This window comes from Meleagris gallopavo, chromosome 4 (genome assembly GCF_905368555.1).
Source record: "Meleagris gallopavo chromosome 4, MGAL_WU_HG_1.1, whole genome shotgun sequence".
NCBI lineage: Eukaryota > Metazoa > Chordata > Aves > Galliformes > Phasianidae > Meleagris > Meleagris gallopavo.
In genome coordinates, this window is record NC_139407.1 from 68,456,586 (window position 1) to 68,477,826 (window position 21,241).

The following is a 21,241-nucleotide window of genomic DNA, read 5'->3' on the forward strand; positions in this document are numbered from 1 at the left end:
TTCAAAGGAAAATTAGACTAATTAGTCTAATTCACTAATCACATTAACAGCCAGCCTCCTCTACTGTCCCCAGTGCAATGCACTGATTGAACTAATACTCACATATATTCATGAAAGTTTGGTAGCAGAGATAAATGGATGCTTTCCTCACCTTTAACCCATAACCCCATGCCTTTGCTATGCAGAATTAACTCCACACTACAGAACAACTGCAAACATGTACTGATTTTCACAGAGCAATTGAATACTGCCGAATAACAGCCTAGTGCTACAGGGAAAATGTTCCACGCCTTCAGAGCAGGGCACTGACAGAACAAACTTCAAGTACCACACACAGCTGCACGTTAAGCAAGAAGGCAGCAAAATATCCCAGAGCAGCTCCCTCCTTCACTGAGCTTTGTCTTTGCAGGCTAGTTGATAGATACTCAATAAAGCCAGGAAATTTCTTGCTTGAAAGTATTTTGCAGCCTCCTTGCAAACAAGATACCACAAAAAGCCAAGCCTCAGGGCCTGGAGAACATGCTCCATATTCAGTATTGTTAAGCACATCTTGAAGGATATCAAACTTTGAGTGGTTGAACAATTGATCGTGAAAGCAACGTAGACTTGCTAGCTTCTTGTTGGGTTGGATGAACAGAAAGGCTGCTATCCAACTTGACATTTCTGTAGATAACTTTTACTTGAGAGTGCCATAGAAACTGTAAAGGCTGCTCCTGTGAGTACACAAGTTAACCCATAAATGGGGAGGTGGTGGTTGGAGAGGATTGAATAGTTTGGGAGCATGCTAGAAGGCACTGCAGTCACTAGGTTACCATCAAGGGAGAAGGAGATCTCAGCTCATAAGGATGGACAATCTCAACATATCTTTTGCCTCCAATTGAACACATTCAACAATGTGGTGTGGAGAAAATTCTGCATTTAATAAGACTTCTTTTTGGCAGGACCATTCATGGGAAGACTCTCACTGATATGGTTTCTCTACCTAATCCTATCTCAGCCAACTGAAATGAGAGCTAATAGAAGTTTCACATTTCCAAGTAAACTGCTGACACATTGCTGCTTGTGTCTCAAGCACTTTGATTTTTTACTGAAGACTCTGAATGAACACGGATCAAGGAAATGTCATGCATATTTGCAGCCTCATATTTCCCTGTGGCAACAAAGCAAAGCAGAGATCTGGACTGAAGAACACTGTTGCAAGACTTACCTTTAATAATGCCTTTGAAGGCATCAAGCACAAAAGTAATTGATATAAAAAGTGCAATTATTTCTTCTGTTGACCTGTGAAAAAATTCCGTGAATTAATATAGCTATTAGCAGAGCATGCATTCAACTCCATTCAAAGAAAATCAGCATATTCATGCATTCACATCAAAATGTACAAATTATAGTTAGACTCTAACTCAGGAAAGAAAACCCAGTGAATCTTTTAAAGCTTCTTTCAAGCTGGAACAATAAGCCAAAATGATACCAGCTTCATCTCGCAAAATACATTTTGCAGCAAGTTTGTAATTAAGGAGATTGTGGAATGTGTAATTTTTCCATTTGCTGAATAATCTGATCAAAATATGACTTCTTGAAAATAGCTACCTTTTAAAGAGCTTCATCAGAAGACTGAAATTAAAGAGGGAGTACACCACAAGGAAAAAGCTGTTCCACAGTCCAATCCAAGCATAGAAAGCACTGAAATCCAAGTTGTAGTCATCACAGATTCCTCGAATGACTGCAGAATTGAAGCATTCACACATCAGATTAAGCTGAGATTCTCATTTGCTTGATGGCAAAAAGAAAAACTAATTTTAAGACTTTGCCCAACCACACCTATAGCAGACACCATTAAATCTGTTTTATACTCCCTGTACAAGCATTGGATCAATCTTTTTTCTCCTGCCCCCCTAGCCACTAGAAATAGAGCAAAGAAATATTTGGAAAACATTTTTCCACACTGCTCAAAGCATCCTTCCTATATATTAAGGCCACAAAATCCTCCTTAGAATTTGCTCTTTATGACAACTCAGGTGCTGTTGAGAAAAGGATCTCATGCATGTTTTTGGACCACGTTTACTCTGTCAGTGCACTGCAGACTAAAACTTTCCAACTTAATTGAAGTCCATTCAATTGTTTCTAGAGATACTGATTGAGTTTGCTTCTTTTCATCTCTGGCTCAGTAGTATAATCTCCCAGCTGTAACTGGAAAGCTACTTATCACACCGTATCGGAGTGATAAAGATCCCTCATTGCTGGCTCTTATCCTCAAGGTGGTGAAATGCAGCTCCATGAGAAAGTAGCCAGATAAAAAGATTTCTCCCTTGAAGCACAAATGCTTATTCTCATGACTTTTTCTTTCCTTCCCTAGATCGTTCCATTAAAACCAAGTCTCTTTAACTAAACATGCATCGAGCTTCTTCTCCCAGCACCAAACGTAGCCCTTTAGAATTGACTTAAGAAAAAGAAATGCAACTAGAACTCTAGTAGGGTTGCAAGATTCTCACACGGAGTCACTTCTCACTAATCTTAATCAAATCAGTGTACACATTTAACAGACTTACCATTAATGTAGAGTGCTAAAGGAGCTGTAGTCAGGAGCACGACGAGAGGTTGCCCCGAAAAGAGTGCATAAAGCAGCCCTCCAATACACTGGCCAACGATTGTCTTCTGCACATCTATGAGTAATTGGGAAGGAAGGAAAGAAGCATTTTTCCTTCTAACCAAAGAATTCTGTTATTTACAGAGCAGACTCACTGATGAATAAGAGGAATACTTAGAATGCATAGAGGTGAGACGTTGTGAAAGCATGAAGTGACCCTATGCTGGCAAACTAGTATAACTAAATAGCCAAGCGTGGGACCTACAAAGATCATCAAGTCCAACAGTCTAATAATTTAGGATGTCAACAAGTTCAATCCAGAAGACCTTTGGGACAGAATTTTAACTAAATTGTATGAACTGCTTCAGGGACACAACTGGGGCAGAACACCACATCCCCCACTCTATCAGCATTTTGGACACTGCTAATCAAGTTTGGATTAAAATCCAGCAGCTTGTCTGGGGAAAATGTATGTGCAGTACACTGCATAGTTAGAAAGCAAGTGTTATTTAATAAAACAAGGGTATAGTTCTAGCTTTTCACGTCTGATGATATTACCCCCAAATAGTCAACCTGACTTATCAGAAAAATCATGAACTGAAGATCACTCAGTGATGCTTTATTCAGCAAAGAAAAAAACTATAAAAACTGAGTGACTGGGGCTACCCAACTTGAACACATGGGAATAATAAAGAGATAGAAAGAGGATAAACTTACCAATAGCTCCTCGGGTGTTTTCATCATTGAGGGACCCAAAAGCAATAGATGGAAGGAGGCAGGCGAAATACAGAAAAATCATAGTTGTGATGTATTTTCCTATAGCCTTGTTGTTTCCAATAATACCTAGTGTAAACCCAAGAAGTTGTTAGTGCTGCACATTTGGAAATCATTGAAATCTTGTTCAGAAAAAGCATATGTGCCATTAGATCTTTTAATACTAAGACACATCAGGAGAAACGTAATCCACTTTAGTCTAAAACTATAGGCAGTCTTTGGCACTTGCTTTTGCACAACTGCATTCCTGTGCACCTAGTACCAGAACAAGCACTCCCAACAGCACCACAATACAGGCTGCTTCAGCTGGCACTTCTGGCATCACCAAAACATGAAATCCTATCCCGGGAGCTGCTTGTTCAGTTTTGCCAGTTTAAGAAGCTCGGAAAAGGATCAAAGCAGAAGTCAGAATGTTAGTGTTCATAAACTCCCACCTCCTGCCTTTTTAATACCAACTTTATAGGTATTCTGTACTATGTCCCTAACAGGCTTCACGATGATCACCTGCCATTGCAACTCACAATGCTCAAGGCAGGAAAACATGAAGCACTTCATTTTTCCCTAGGTAGAAACCTGAGATTATAAGGCTTGAATCAATAATGTGCTTTTCTGAGCCAATTAGTGCTAGCAGACTTATCAAAACAAATAGCACAAGAGGTCAGGAATGCGTACATTAAAAGAGTTTTGCTTTAAAAAAAGCCTTTCTGAAAGAATGGCTTCTTTTCCAGCCACTCACCCCTTCTCATCTCCATCGGAAAAAACACATCGAGCTGTAACAAAAGCAGCCAGAAAGAGAATTAAAGTGTCATAACATGAATTTAAGGGCCTCTGAAGTAGCTTCCCTTCCCTTTCCTGTTTTCAGGCTGATGTCCATCCCCAGTGAGCTCATATCACCCCTGAGGGAAAGGATACAAGATGACAACAGCTGACATTGCTCAAGAAGAGCGTAAGCTTTTGTGAGTTTTTGTTTTGTTTTGTTTTTTTGCATTGAGCAGCCTCAGAATGGTTAGGGCAGAAAGAATCTCCTCCAAAATAAAAAAAAGCCAACACTTAAGCCTACAGTCTGCCTGTGCCACCATTCTCAATGATGCCTCTGCTGAAATACTTGTGCAGATTTGGAGTCATCCATTTTCCTTTTTGTGGAAGCCACATGAGTAAGGAGCTCCCACCCACCTGCCTCCAAGCTCCCAAATGCCCATCTAAGCCTCTGCTACCATCAGGCTCTTGCCAAAGGAAGCTACCAGCACAAGAGTTGGATCTGAGAACTGTGTTTTGCATCTGAGGCTGTTGGTGTCACACAGAAAATCAGGGCACTGCCACAGCTGATTGCTTTTCACTCCAGTGATTGTCAATCACTCGATGACTTCCAGATCCTTATCTAACATCTGTTTTGTGCACCGCTTGCAGTGCAGAGAAAGACAGAAGGAGGATGCAATAGCCAAAAAAAAAAATGTTTAATGATCGAGCAGCCATATGAGTAAAGGACGCCTTATGAAGGCTCCCGTTTGCAGACCTGAGAAGTAGACACAAATAGGAATGATGCTCAGCATCCTTAAAAAAGTAATAAGAAAACAGGGAGAGCTGAAACTTGACAGAAGACATCTCAAGCATGCAAATATAAGCCTGACCTTCCAAGAGTCATGGGACCAGCTGTTTCAGGGCAGATTCTTTTCAGTGTATCGTGAAGATTCAGAAACCACAGACCACATTCCTGACCACTCTTGGCAACCACAGGGCCTGAAATGTTCTTTTTCCAGATAAAGTGTTCTCATGTGATCAAGTTAAACAGCTACAGGCTCCCACCTCACACTCCCAAGTGCCTGAGACCTTTAGAAAGGTTGAAAGGTTCTGCAGGACAAAGAGGAGACTAAGCATTAGTTTTACAAGTAGAGATTGTCACTCCTTCCTCTGAGAACAACGTGGCTCCAGAACACAGGTTTCTTTGGACAAAGGAGTCTTTCCAATGTGAAAGATCAGAAGCAACAGTTCTTGAAAGCTTTGCATTCATAAAAGGACAAAGAAACAACAGATGAAAGAAAAGACTCATTTTCTAAACACAGAAGGGTTTGTAAGTGATGAGGTTCTAAAATCTCAGTTAAGCAAACCATGGTATAAGCAGGTAGAAAGAAGCAGCCTTGAAGGGCCTCTCTAAAACTTATGCTTGGCTTCTGGCTTCAGCCTTGCTTGGCAAGCAAGCGTTAGAGCAGGAGTCTTTGCTGATCACAGAGATCCTTATGCAGCATTATGGCTGAGTCCAAGATTCCCAGCAGAAGCAAACTTTTAGTTCATTTTCAGTCACAGGAGATCCAAAGAGCAAAGAAACCCTTCCGGTGGCAGAAAAATTCACTTCATAATGGAGATAACTACATCAAATTTAACGTACCCTTTCACAAATATTATCGATCGCTCCCTAATTGCAGTTAAAATCATGAGCAAGTACCTCCTCCTTGTACAGACTCCACTGAGACGAGCACTAAATTCCAGCATTAGTCACAATTTACCTTTTACCTTTCTGAAATCAACATCTGGCTACCTATTTTCAGGGTTATTAGCAATCTGGAAACCGTCATTACTTCATTTCTAAAAAGATGGGCTGCGTTACGCCAGCGTTTCACCTGCAGCAGGCTCATAAAGCCATTGAAAAATGTGTCACTCCAACAGCAGCACATCAATTTGTAGCCAAAAGTCAACTTAGTTCAGCTGTGAAATTTGAGTAATTAACTATTACTGAAGCAATCCCTCGAAATTAAGGTACATCTACACATTGAAAGGGGAAGTGATTATGTTCATCAACATGACAGCTCTATTTTACTTGCTTGAATTTCAGAAGTGACTTTTTCTTTTAAAATGACAAGGTTAGAGTTTCAGAGAATACCACGTTGTTGGCCTCACTTTGCCTGGGATTCTGCAACAGTAATTTAAAGACTTGCAGGTCCAGGGCTGGCACTGAAGCTCCTTACGTCTACTAATTGTACATTTACTGAATCCAACTTGAGATGGACTGTCCATGATTCATCTGACAGCTGAAGTTCCTTCCCAATTCTCCGAAGTATCTAATGCAAAGTAGGCTTAATTAAACCAATTTGCATCACAGCAGCAAGGATATGTCTATTAAAACCTTGACAAAAGAAATATCATTCAATGGTTAGAAGCTAATATTAACACTATCTATAGCCTTCCACGTATTAAGCCATAAAAAAGCAAAACATTACTTCTGCTAAAGCCCTCAAGCTGGGTTTTTACTCCTGTTAGCAGCTGCTGGAGTCCACCCAACTTCCTAAGGACACACAGAAGATGAATCTTCCCTAAGTCCAACAAAGAGTAAATCACACTACAACAAGCAAGACTAAGAACTAGAAAAGTAGATCCAGCTGACCTTGGGGCAGAGAAGCCAAGAATATGCTCAGACTAGGGAACGGTGAATAAACAAATAATATGTACAAATGCCACCAACCCCTGAGGATGTCACTGGCAGAGGAACTCACAGGAACTGATTAGGGACCGCTGCAGGACCAAGGACAGGGAGAAATCAACAGATCCAGCCAACTCTCCACCCACCACAGCTAGGGGCAAACAATCTCAATAAACCTCACCCTTATCTCTTCTATTCATCTTCCTTCCCTCAGACGTGAAGGGATACAGCAGAATCCGACACTGAAGCTCATCTTAAGAGCTTCAGACACCTCAAGTTTCCCCGAGCACTCCATGTACTGTTTTAATTCCTCCGTGTTGTACCAGGAAATATAAGCCAAGGAATAAGAGTAGGGTCTTCAAGGGGTGGCAAGAAACTTATAGCTGAGTCCAGGCACCTTGTGGGAGTCCCTTCTTTCATTCAAACCAGCCTCAAAATTCACAAGTTTCAAGAAGCTACTAAGCTTCAATTGAATTCTAGAGTAATAAATAATTGGTAGCACAAGTGTTCTGAAACTGTTGACAAGACAAGATCAGGAAGAAGTTCTGTACAAGTTTTGCTTCAAAAAAGAAAGATCGTTGAACAACGCAGTCATTAAGAAAAGACTACACATCAAATTGACTAAACCCTAGATTTAAAGGAAAAATCAAACGTTTTCCTTCGGCTCAGCGTAATCATATTTTTCATCTTCAGATGCTCCCGCCCAAATCTGTTTACTACAAGCCACTTGTACCATCATTTCTGGAGAAAATCTTCAGAAAGCTCTTTGTTCTTTGCATGTTCAGACATTGAAGACTTCTACAATCCAAAGCAAATTTAAGCTCAACTAACTCCTAATCTGGGGGAAACTAAAAAAAGACTCTTTTCTGTTCTCTCCCACATAACAGCTAAGGATAATTTAAAGGCCAGCTTTCTGCAGCATGTGAATAAGATCAATCACACAAAAAAGTCCAACTGACAAAATACTTGCTGACCCTACAAAAGCCTTATTTATCACCCAGCTTTAATCGGTTTATCTATCTCAACCAAAATCCCAGGATGCTTCTCAGATTAAGGATTTAGATTCCAACCATTTAGCAAAGAGGCATCTTAGCTATTCAAAGTTCTTTGATGATGCATGTGTGATTGTCTGGAGTACAGCTATTTGGATAGCTCAAATCCCTAATGTTTAGGTGCACTGCTGCTTTGAGATGGTCCAGGAATTTCACATTGTTGATCACCTTCGGTCTTGGTGGTTTATGGCAGATACTTTCTACTCCATCTGGTTTTCATTCCTGAGATCTTTTTAAAGAATTTATCTTAATTTCCAGTTTCTGGGAAGTAGCACATAGAAGTACTTCCAGGCCTTTAGAAATTCTCCTCCCTTCCCTGTATCATGCATGAAAGAGAGCATGACTCCTTCTAAGGTGAGCTTCACTTTCGAGCTGCACGAAGCTGCTTCGAGCTTCACGTTCAGCTCAGCTCACTTCAGCATCTTTTCTCTCCAACAGCTGTATAACACCAGAACAATTCTCTGCAATATTTGCAATGCTGCATTCTCACCACAGCAGTATTTCAGAGGCAGCCAAACGAACAGCGCTCCCAAGCCAGTCAACTCCAGCATCTTGTCTAGGGCAATCTGGATCTACTACATACATTGGTGTGCAAAAAGCTTGCCAACTCGGCTATAGTTGGCAGGGTCAAGACTGAGAAGCAGAACAATAGTTATTTTGGATGCATGGAGAGCAACAACATGAACCCAAAAATGGATTCTCAAAGCTGCTGTAAGCCTGTTGGCTACATGACCAAACGATGCACTTCTGCCTGTTAACCTGCTGCACACTCAGGAAATGGACAGCCATAAGTACAGCAAGTAGGTGCAGCTAAGTCTCAGCATTCCTAAAAGGATGCTTCTCTATGCTGCAAGATCCTTATTCACTTCCCTTCCCTTTACAATGATCAGTTGGAATCTGGAAGCTCTACAAAACAATAGCCATGGAAACAAAGCACCCTGAAACCATTTCAGGGGTGTAAAAATTTGGAGCTCATATCCTCTGTCAGATCTGATGCTAGTGCTTCTAGCCAAGAAATCACTTTTGTGTTTTTCATCAGGCTCCTACTGTGAAAACAATTTCTTAACGCTCTTCCTTCTCAATATGCCCTCAATCCCCATAAAAACATTGCCTAAGCTTGACTTCACATAGAGCCGCCCTCTGTTAATCTTAGGCCTCACAGAAACAGTTCCATTCCAGCAGTTACAAAGCACTTGTAAAGAGTATCCAGCACAACCACGATATGAAGTGGAAGCAAATTCCATTTCATTCTTTACAACAGAATGGGTGCCACCAACTGCAAAATGCTTGTGTATGAATCTTGTCTTCTTACACCACTTGCAAAAAGGCAGTGCAGGGAGTGTACTGGGACAACTGTGCCTTGGGCTAAAGAGAGTTTAATAGCAGAAAGGCATTTGATGATCTCCCAGATTCTCCTTGCCTACACTCTACATCTTTTGTTTACGCAAACTTCTTTGGGGTTGATTCCAGATGATTGAATTATTAATAAACTCCCCCAAAAGCTGTAAGGAACTGAACAAGCTTTGATGTGAGACAGAGGCTCTGAAATTATGGTTTGCTCTGAAGACTTTTCACGGGTTAGAAGAACCTCTGGAAGTAAAAGCCAGCAAGTAGAAAGGGGAGAAAACTCTGAAAAGCAACACTGCTATTGTGGGAACTACTCAGTGTCCCACACCTGAGGCTCAGTATAAACACCATATTACTGCTTCTATGATCTGACTACAGAAAACAAGCTATATTCTGTTTTTAAGAGGCACTGAGCTGAAGTTACTGCAGCTCAGGTTTTGTTTAAGCACTCTCTACTCCCACTGCATCACCATAATTACTGTTGATACTGGCTTGCAAGGACAGCAAAAAGGGTCTATTAGGCCACTGCTGACTAATTAGTTTGCAATGAGTTGAACTGTGTTTGCACACAACAATGATCAATCCACTTAATCGCCTCATAGCTTAATAAGAATTAAAATCCTCATCTACATACAGCTATCATCTTCATTAAGGGAATACTGCAAGCTTCTCATCTACAATGTGCGCTGCTGCCTATTCATAGGCTTTAGTCAACACACTTGTTTAAATAAGAAATAAGAGAGCTATTACACATATCAAAGAACACATTCAATGCACACTGTAAACAGGACATCATATCACAAATTCAAAAATTGGGCCGATGTTTCCATAAATACTGGCCAACATACCATCAGTGAAGTCCAACGCGTACACTGGAAATCTTCGTGCAATGTCATCAAAAATCCCCTTGCCAACATTGAGAAACTCATGCAGCTGAAGAAAAGAAGGAAGTGCTGTGTCAGTTTAAAGGCTCGTGCATTGTCAAAAAGATTAACCTCCTTATTCAATACTGATAGGAGCAACACTGGTCATTTTGAATAGGCATTCAAATTGGATTTTGTAATAGTGATAATAAAAATAGACCCTTCACTCTTCAAACTACATCTTGAAAAGCACTGTAAGAGAAAAATCCCCCAGACCACCCTATTTTCCTCTATTCCTTCCCTCTTTCTCCTCCTATTCATATCCACGTCCCTGCTTTGTAGATGAGGGAAGCTGATGCACAGCATTGAAGAGACCTGCCCAAGACACCCCTTGGCCAACAGTTGGATTAGACCTCAGGGCATAGGGATAACATCTGGGTACCCATAGGATAAACATGAGGATAAGGAGCCCTCCCCCACTGCTCCGGACAACTTGTTGATATATCCCACCAGGAAATTCTTCCCAAAAGCCACGTGAAACATGTGTAAGAGAATCTGCACAAAGTGCTCTTTCCCTTACCATGGTCACAAAAGAGAACACCTCAAACTGGTATAGTCTGGGAACTAAGACCATTTACATCCCCAACTCAGCTCAAAGGGAACGGGCTGAAGTAACTTCACACAATCAAACTGTAGTTTCTGTCTATTAAAAACCAGAAAGATCGCTGTGAAATGATTACAGAAACCTGACATATTCCCTTTTACTTGTGCTCTGAGGGCTGCAAGGTGCAATATGCTTGTACATGTGAACTGATGCATAACACAAGCAACAAGGAGCTTTATAGAAATAAAAGACAGCTGCTATTGACTTACAGCCTCCCAGTTCTCAACTACATCATTAAGAAAAGCACATGGAAAGCGTCAATGTTCCCTGTTATCCTCAACTCAGAGTACACATGCTATTCCAAAAAGAAAATGCAGCCTAATACAGTGCTAATTATCCCAACTGCCTCATGAAAGATATTGTATGTTTCCTGCAGAACAAGGGACACTGCTAAGGAAGTGTGAAGGGAGAAGAAAGTCACAGATGAATTCTATATTAACAGACCATCTTAAGCCTGCACAGAGGTCATCTTTCTACATGTTTGTCTGCTTTGTGTAGAAATAGATGGAAGCTATTGCTATGGAAAGGACTGACCTTGCCCCACTCTCTTAACAGACACGCAGCTTTGCTTTTTCTTACCTGCCTTGCAGTACCTGGAAATTCAGTCATGTCACAACATCAAACAGAATAAGAAAATGTCTCTTACAAAGGGAATACACCATAGCACATCAAACACTTAGGGTGTTTCAGGTGCAAAAGCTCTCTCAAAGCTCTAACTCCTTTATCAGTCCTTATCACATCTTACATCCCAAGTAAGTCAATTCTGTTGCACTTTGCCAATATACCTCCAGTACTTGTAGAGAGTTTCAGCTCACTGCAATGAACAACCAGTAGGAAAGGAAAACAAATAGTATAACATAACTGCATTTTAAGTATTTCTGGGGAAAAAAAAAACAACTATGAACTCAAATCAACAGGCATATTTGGACATCAAAGCCATATGCACTTAAAAAGCAATTTAATTTCTCCCCCCAGAAAGACATTCCTAAAGGCATGAGACAGCCGGAGAATCACAATGGCTTTAATGACTAATATGTTTACTTCTCTCACTGCAGTGACTATGGGAAAAGGATGCTCAGAGCAGCTCACCTTTGAGGGGAAGAAGCCACACACTCGCTGCTTGCCTGAGGCTGAGCAGGATGGGGCTGCTCATGCAAGCTGCCTGCTTGTAGGAAGCAGGGAACGCAAAAATGTACTCATCTTGGTGTCCCACAAGGCACACTGAGGCAAATTTGAGAAAAGGTGAGGCAGGAGGTTACGTTTGAGACCCTTGAACCCTTCTTTACGCATTTATTTCTTGCCTGTGGGCAAGTTTGGCTTGGAGTGAGGATGTCAAGCTAAGCCTCAGTGCTGTTTCTATAGAGACCACTGACATCAAATATGGGGAACATTGTTTATCCTGTACAAGTTATCCTCCTCTTACCTTCTCTTGCTCTAACTTAACACTCAACTCTCCCAAGAGTTAGAAATGTATATCTTAAGGACAGTGCTGTCACTTCATTTACTTCATTCTCCTTCTTGGAGTTGCTTCCTCACACTCTCAAGAGCTGGTGATCTCTTGGGTTGCCATTCCTTGCTTCTTTCCCGATCAGTGGGAAGAGTTTCCTTGGACTTCTTTTCCACTCCCATTCATGGCAGCTCTCTCATGGCCCTATCATCTTTTTGGCATGACATACCAATCCCAGGTGGCCTTATCCATTCCATTTTTCTTCCATTTTTGCTGCACCCGCACAGCAAGCTCACAGCTTTCTACCTTGCATTCTACAACCCCTTCCATGCCTCTTTCACAAACTACCATCATTTGAGTTAGTCTATTTCTCTACACCAGTACTATAAGGGATAGAAGAAAATATTAATTGTGCTCCCACTCCCTCCCATCAACACCCTACAGCCCCATTTCTCCCCCATCACTACAGGATCAAGAGAAAAAGGGAGTTAGGAAGCAGATTTTTATGCCATCAGGACTTCACCCTCCCATGGGCTCGCTGGAGAAGCAGCTCCAGATTAGGGTATTTATTTCAGTCAGGGGAGGTTCACAGGTTGAAATTACATCCTTGGTCTCATATGAGCTTGTTCTCATTAAGTGGGTTCCTTTCTGAAGGACTATCACACAGGACAGACAGGAGAGGAAGGCTTCTGCAAAAGGCTTTCATTGGAACCGATGAACGCAGGCTACAACCTCAACTCAACCTCACTTCTCCAGGCAAAGCTTTGCCTGCCAGGTACATGGGAAGAGGTCCAAAGCCTATCTCCCAAAATCGATGCTGGAGAGTCCCCTTTCAGGCAAGTGCAGCTTCTTTCAAGAGACATGAGAAAGCAGAATTACTATTGCACAGTCTGCATCCCTAGGGAGCTAAAATACCTCTAAAAGTGATGAATTACCGACGTCAGGCTAAGAGCAATCAATGCCAAGAATAAGTGCTAAAGAAGGAAGTGTCACTGTTCCCTGTGCCAGCCCAGAGCTGTGGAAGTTCTGCCTGACCATGATTGCATGCCCAGCAATGCAGGCGGAAAACACCACTTCAGGGCCCACACAAACATTGCATCCAGCCCTTCTGCTCACCAAACCAGAGCAGAAATGCCTCCACATTTTAAATAGGCTGCTCTTAGAAGACTTAATTTCTCCTGTGCGTACGAAATCAGACACCTCAAATTCTCTACCAGCACCATCTTTGGAAGGCCACATGCGAAGAGTCAAGCTTACTTTTCTGCAATTACTCCTACAAAACCACCACTCTGAATGACCTGTGCTTGAGAGCATTGCAGGACTTGTCCTGCAAACTTAAGGACAAGTACGGTGTCTACCAAAGTGCTACCTATAAGCAAGGGGATTATGCTGGAGAAAGAGAGTTGCTCATTTCCAGATGTGCAGGTCAAAGCCCCTTAAGTCTACCTCAGTTAAAAAAGGTTATATGTTAACCAGTCTCTGCACTAGAGACAACCCAAAGCTTCAAGGTTATTTGCAATTCAAGGACAGGAACAGCAGACTAGGGATGATACAGTTTATTTTTCAGGTATGCTGCTTGGTTAAAGAATGAATTTCTGAACGGAAAAGCAACACAGTGACCAATACACAGGAAATTCCAGAAAAGAAAGTGGAGTTACAGCATTTCCCTCGAACTTTAGAGTACAAAGCAAGTAACATTTTACAGAGCTACAGATCAAACAGTGGGAAGTCAAGCCAAGAACTGACAGGCAACTTTTAAGTGAAATTACTGTGCTGGGATAGCCAAGAAGTCTTTTGGCTGCAGGAAAGACAAGCAGCAGCTTCTTCAGAGACTTCTGATTGTAAGGATTAAGTACCTTGGACTGACAGCACACAGTGATCCATTAATCCCATCCACAACTAAGCATCTGGATTCAAAATCCTGTAACCATTTCAACCCCCTACTGTTCTGCATCCCCTCAGCACCTGCATCTTTGAAGTGTTTTCTTGAGATTTACGGCAGGAGCTGAGGAAGGTAGACAAGCATACTGGAAACATTTATAGCAACCTCAGTCCTAAGAGACCTCTAGGAAAGTCTGATGGATGCAAGCACCACAAGCGCTTCACCTCCTTTCCTGAAAACCCTTGCATTTATTCATTTTGACACCAAAGCAGTGGGAGGACAGTTGGAGATGTTGGCCAGCCTTACCTTGAGTGGCTTAGGACCGTGTGGCATGTGCCCATCGCCCATTGCTGAGGGTCTCTGATTCACCACTGTCAACAAGTGGCGTTGGTGGACTAAGGCTTCCTTGAACTCCTCTTCAGTTTTGGTTTCTAGCAGTTTCTGCCGAAAGGTTATATCCGAAAACATCGTGGCAAAAGTCCGGCCCACTTCTGTGGCTGTTTTGGTACTTTTCTGAATTAAAAAGAGAAAGGAATACTTAAAAGCTATTTTCTTTCAGTTCCAGAAAGTAAAGCTGCTGATTTGCCCCATTGGGCAGCATATCCCAGAGACAGCCAGGGGAAAATGGCACACTTCCTCAGACACACCAACCAATGTCTAGGCCCTGACCAGAAATACAGATCAGAAATGCAAGTCTTGATTGACCTGAACCAAATCTGAATCTAACTGAGCATTTATCTTATCCCCTCACCCTTCCCTCCAGGGCTGAGGAGACTAAATAAGAGTCTTTGCTAGCCCTAAGGTATCTCAGCCTTACTGCCACCAGGGTGGAAGGACACTGAATGCTCCTGCAGATTGATATGTCTGGATGCCTTTTCTTGGAGACAGATTGCTGTGCACATAGGCACAATCAGCTTCTTAATTTCTGGGCACTGAAACTCAATTTGTTTGGCTTCTTTGCAGCAATCCCAGCAACGTAAGTACAGATTTAGGGCTCTCAGCTCAAACAACTACTGGAATGGAGAAAAACAGAGGAGAAAAGCAGCTGAGCACCCACAAGCAGCAGGGTTCATCTTCACCAAATACCTGGAAGGGACAGAAGGCCTGAAATAATGAGAAAGGAGCGTGTCTAATCAGTACAACATTTAAGAGTCACAGATCTGGTCTTTGAGAGATGAGCTTTAATGGTATCCAAAGCCTGCTCTCCTGTTGCTCCAAGCACTTTGGAAATTAGACATGAAGGAAACAGTAAAGGAGACTGAGCTCCTCATCCCCACACAAACCCACTAAATTCAGGCTCTGCAAACTGATCTGCTCAACTGCTTGCAAATTTTGGTCAAGGCAGGCAAGTTACACAGAACCAGAGCTCCTTAAGAGCTTCTTTTTGATGAAATGTTTTTAACTCCCACTTCTCTCAACTATATTCAACAGCCACAATGCAGCCTTTGCTTGAGATACCCAAACAACCACCTTCTTTTAGACATATTCCTAACTCCTTGCATTACTGTCAGAAGTAGTGGCAAGCATGTGATTAATCTAAATCAATTATCATTATTCATAAAGTAGATAAATTTCATAAATAGATAAACAAATAAGTAGGTAAACAGTTTCTTCACGAGCAGTGAAGAAGCAGCGCTGCTCAGTGCAGAGGTGTGGAAATGCAGGCAGCACTACGCTAGTCCTATCATTACTAACACTATACTTGCTTTGGCACTCATGGAATCATTATGGCTGGAAAAGACCCCTCAGATCCCCAAGCCCAACCCCAACCCACCCCTCCATGCCCACTGACCACAATCCTCTGTGCCACATCTCCAGGGACAGTGACCCTATCACTTCCCTGGGCAGCTGTGCCAGTGCCTGACCACTCTGAGGTTTTTTTTCCTCTAATACCCAACCTGGACATCATCCCCAGTACAATTTAAGCCTATTACTTCTCATCCTCACTTTGCTCTGTGAGCACTCAAGTCTTTCCATCCTACACGTTAGAGTGGGACAAAGATCCAGGTTCCTCAGTACAACAGATGCTCACTCTCTGGGCTTTTTCTCCCCCTCCCCAAGCAAGGCTCATTTAAACTGTAAATGTCAGCAGGTTAATTATTTTAACTGCTGTACCAGAAATGCGTACTTAGAGCTGGCTAGATACAATGATTTAAAATAAAGCACATTGGCAACTGTGGTTCTGCTTGGCGTCCCCTCCCTTTCCTTAATTTGATGCTGTCCATTGGAACTGCAAACTTTCAGGATACGAGCGGATGCAGAGCTGCTTGTTTGGCGCTTTGCACGTAGTTGGCTGGAGATAAGCTCACTGCCACATATTAAAAGATCAATGCAATTGTGAGCAGGTTCAGATTTTGCCTGCTGTTTCTCATAGGGAACATCAATATGTTTTCAGCCTGCTGGGTTTGAGATCTATGCCAAAAGCATTGAACTGCTCAGTTGGAAAAGATCTGCCAAAAATGAGGAAACACCATTATTTCCATTTAAACAAGGGTGATGGTGGGTGTACAGGAGACAAATCAGACCAGAAGGTCCCAGGGTCACTCAGATAGCATTGAAGGGCAGGAAGCTGGATCTGGATTTGTCCTGTTCCAGATAAAGTCCCAAACCTCCCCAATACCTCTCAGGAGCACAGACCTAGTAACCCCAAGGTGTGAACAGCCAGCTTAAGCATGAAAAGGTCTTTAGGTTTGAAACTTTCAATCATTAGTTCACAGGACACACTGATTTGATTAAGCCAGTGCTTTCTAGGAAGGGAAGATGCTGATTCCCAATTGACCTTGATGTCTTCCCCCAATATTGAAATAAATGAGTACATTAACAGGTTATTAGTTCAGCATGTCTGCAGAGAACCACTAAAAGCACACCCAAGCAAACTTTAGCCTTGCTATTTCAAGTACGGAAAGCTAAGGAAACGCTTCTCAGAACACCTCAGCATAATCTGACCTTCCACAGCACTCCTATTCCACATGTACACTGTCTGGAATAAACAGTCTGGGCAACAGCATGGAAAACGTCAGGCTTTTTGGTGTCCCATTTGCCTTAAAAATAATGCATTGTCATTGACTCTACAGAAACAGAGAAAAAATGACATTGGGAAAATCCTCTTAAGTAAGAAAATGAAGAAGAGAAATAGTCAGATATCATGAAGATGCTTGAAGGGCTGGAGCACCTCCCTTGTGAGGACAGGCTGAAAGAACTGGGGCTCTTCAGCCTGGAAAAGAGAAGGATGCAGGGGGAACTTATTGCAACCTTCCAGTACCTGCAGGGGGCCTACAGGAAAGCTGGGGAGGGACATTTTATAAGGGCACATAGCAACAAGATGAGGGGAAATGGTTTCAAACTGGAAGAGGGTGGATTTACACTAGATATTAGGAAGAAATTTTTTACTGTGAGGGTAGCGAAGCACTGGAAGGCATTTATGGCCAGGATGGATGGGGCTGTGAGCAACCTGGTCTAGCGGGATGTATCCCTGCCTATAGCAGGGGGGTGGAATTAGGTGATCTTAAAAGGTCCCTTCTAACCCAAACCATTCTATGATTCTATGAATACTCACCATTTTAGGAGGTGCCAGGACTAATATCACAAATCTGACTTCACAGGAGTTCTCACCCCAGTTCTGAGGCCTCTCAAGGCGACTGATGCAAACATGACGTCGCTGCAGGGACTTTATAGTGCAACTGTGGGGAAAGATGGCGTGGTTATACACAGCACTACAATACACTGAACACAATTCTCCCTCTTCCATCTGCTTTCTAATAACAAAAAAAAAATAGAAATGTACCTTTTATTTGTAGTACTACATAAACTCTTGCAAAGTAGCCCTCAAAATCCAACACCTACATTAAACAAACACAGTTCACACCTAATTAGATTCAATCATCTAAAATGCTTTTGGAGACACAAAGGCAAGATGCCAAATGCTTCCACCTCTTTTACCTTGGGCAGATCTGTTTGAATGGCATTCCCTCTTTGCTCTCAGCTGTTATTTTTCTATGAACTGTACCAAGCCAGTTTTTAAGTTATCACTAGCCCAGACTGCAGCTCTCCTTAATAATTAAGTAAAAGAGACTTAGAGTCTCATACAACTTCCCAGCTCTTCTGGAAGGCACAATGAGATCTATCTGCCTATCAATACTGAAGTATGACTTCCCATAACAGAGTGACATTTTTTTCTGGTTTGAAGTCACTTACATTGCTTGTTCCATTTGATTTGTCCAGCAAGATCAATATCACAGTCCTTAGACCATCTTCCCTCTAATTTCTCTGTCATTAAACCAGCTCATCTTTCCTTTTAAGAGATATTCTAATGCTTTCACATCCTGATAGTCGTTCCCAGTCATAGCAGCTGAAGATCCTTAGTTGGATATGTACTAGTTAGAAGCACATTACATTCTTCATGAAGTTTCATAACCTGCATACCAAATCAGCTCAGCAAATATCTCCATACTGAGTTTGCTTCCAATCTGTCATCGGGAAGTCAAGTCACCTCTGCATATTAGTCTCAGAAAGGCACTTGTCCTAAAGCAGCCCAATAGCTTCATTGTAACCACATAGGTTATGATTATGAGGACAGTATTTCATATTTTCTATTTCCCTCTTACCAAGGCCTCTTAACCTCTTCCTGGTCAAATCATCTGAAGCAGCCTTGGAAGAGGAGGGGGTGGAAATAGAAATAATTTTTAAAAATCCAAACAGGTTTTAACATTAAGAATAAGTCTCTTTCTAAGTCATGGAAATAGAATGCAAGTTATCCTTTTTCCACTCGGCCTGCGGTTCAGAGGCTGCAGTTGGTCTCCAATACACTTCAGAATTGCAGCACTTTTTATCTTTCTTTTCAAAGGAAGAAATAAACACTAGTTTTCACAAGCAAACAAAAGCCTTCAGTAGCAATCCTGCTGCAGCTGGACAGCATACAAGATTATCATGGTTCAGGAAACCAATAGAACCAACGCATGAATTCTGCGCTAATAGGAAAGCCATCAAGTGACCTAACACCTTTATTCCTCTTACCTCACCTTCACCCATTGGAAGAAATGCACAAAAATGAATAGTTAATACATGCTGGGAAAAAAAAAAAAAGAGCCTTTTTTTGTCCTCTTCTCAGCGTTTTCAGACCTCAGTTGAAAAATGCTTTGGAAAGGATGGATTTCTGGACATTTTGTACATGACTGACAGCTGGACTTGTTGCTCTTGTACAGCTTTTCCCAATCATAATGATTAAATGATTCTATATCCATTCTGGAAATGGCCACAGTCAGATACTAGACACCCATTGCTCATAATGCTGTACCAACACTTTACAAACAAATCTTTCCTTACCACATCTATCCAGCAGCTCCCAGCATCTCAAGTAACTACTGAAGCCCAAAGCACAGCCAGAGACAGCATCCTACAGGCCAAGGGTTGATCACACCAGCAAATGGCCAACAGCCAGAAGTAGGGCAGGTTACCAAGGCATGCATGTGAACACATTTGCATGTGATACATAAGTGCAACTTATCATTACCTCCCAGTAATGCTGCTCAGCAGTACCTGTTTGTTTGCTCCACCACATTTGAGTGAATCTAAGAGCTGAAATCTTGCTAAAAAACAGTGAATTTCTGCTCCTACCTGAGGAGAAAAACTAAGTGTGTGGGATGCCTGCCTCCCCGGATATGATATGTGAAATCATGTTGCAATAAAGTTATTTGAAGAAATAAATATTATATAGGCTATAATTAAGCTAGCTACTTGTTCTTCAGATTAAATATCACAGCTACTGTTCTCCCTCAACCAGCAGTAAGATGCTTGAGCTCGACGAAAGGTGCCTTAATTTGCACTAAAAGAGGTTCAAGTTAGATATTAAGGAAAAATTCATCCTGGAAAAAGCAGTCAGGCATTGGAATAGACTGCCCAGGGAAGTCATCAGCCACCCAGGTGGTGTCATCATCCCTGCAGGTGTTCAAGAACCATGGAGATGTGGCACTTGGGGACGTGATCAGTGGGCATGGTGGGGATGGGTTGGGATTGGATTTGATGATCTCAGATGTCTTTTCCAACCTTAGTGATTTAATAAAACCAGAATCAAAGCTACCCAACTGAAATCCAGCTGTTTCTTTGTCTAGCACTTGCTGTTCCCACTTCTTTGTTTTAATTCTGTAAGTCAGACAAAACGAACACAATCTGGAATCCTTTCTAGAACTGTGCAAAAATACTTGTAAAGAAAATAAAGAAAGTCTATGTGGCTCACATGAAGTTACCTTAAGCTGTGCAAATTCATAAGTAAAACTGTGCAGTTCAGGCTAAAAAAAAGTCACTTGAGTAGCACTTGAGTAAATTTCCACTTAAAGAGAGATATTTGGACAGTAAACAGCCAAAACTCCTCCAGAAGCCTGAGGACTGGCAAGACATTTTCAGCTGACTAAATCAAGTATGGTTTGGCCAAAGCCTCCAAGTTGCTTTCTGGTTTGAGTTGAGCTAAATGCGATTCTTTTCTGGTTTGGTCAACAAGCAGAAAAACCTATTTTCAACCCATTATTACTCACATAAGGAAACATGTGGTTATGATTTAATGAGATGCCAGGTTGCGTTCTCAGCAGTTTCATCATTATTCTCCAATAATTGAGCTTATAAAAAAAGGCCATTTAAATTATAGCTCAAATTCCTGCTTCACTGTCCTCCTCTTTCCAGGTTGCATATCTTGCAGCACACAACATGGCACTTGAATGGTGAGAACTGGCAGCATTCCACCAAAATCACCAATATACAAAGTCACACGTTCTGCCCTATGCCCAAGATGTTATCAGATTAATAATATCTCACAGAGAAGTCATAAAATGGGTCAAACTATGGAGACCCAAGAGAAACAAAAAGCTGGGCAAGAAAGGAAGTCATTTTAGAAAGAAATTATCCCCTGCAGTAAGAAAAAATGCCCAGTAGAGGTAATCAGCTAGCCAACCTTTTCCTGTCCCAGTGCAGAACAATAGTGACACTGCCTGTTCTCATCCACTGCAAATAAATCATTGGCAAAGCAGCTCCAGGCACAGGGCTTTCAAAAGGCAGAATTTACAAGCGAGGAATGGAACTGCAACCAGCAGGCCAGCTCACCAGCAGTTTGGCACTGGGACGGTTCGGAAGTACAGAGCAAAATCACTCCAGGATGAGTATTATTTCTGAGCGACAAATGCACTGTGCTCTAGAAAGACACATCCTCTCTAGTGGTTCATCTCTA

At 41.9% G+C, this 21,241-nt stretch overlaps 1 protein-coding gene across 3 annotated transcripts in view; it reads right to left on the reverse strand.

Moving 5' to 3' along the window:
* Nucleotides 1-21,241, reverse strand: part of SLC4A11 (solute carrier family 4 member 11) — a 95,916-nt gene that overhangs the window by 25,271 nt on the left and 49,404 nt on the right. For all 3 annotated transcript variants that reach the window (XM_085223749.1, XM_085223748.1, XM_085223750.1), the window contains exons 7-13: nucleotides 17,585-17,708; nucleotides 14,335-14,541; nucleotides 10,021-10,105; nucleotides 3,305-3,430; nucleotides 2,550-2,663; nucleotides 1,591-1,723; nucleotides 1,208-1,281 (exon numbers count right to left, since the gene is read on the reverse strand). In XM_085223749.1, coding sequence (XP_085079875.1) covers nucleotides 1,208-1,281; nucleotides 1,591-1,723; nucleotides 2,550-2,663; nucleotides 3,305-3,430; nucleotides 10,021-10,105; nucleotides 14,335-14,541; nucleotides 17,585-17,708 — 863 coding nt within the window. The remainder of the gene's footprint in view (nucleotides 1-1,207; nucleotides 1,282-1,590; nucleotides 1,724-2,549; nucleotides 2,664-3,304; nucleotides 3,431-10,020; nucleotides 10,106-14,334; nucleotides 14,542-17,584; nucleotides 17,709-21,241) is intronic.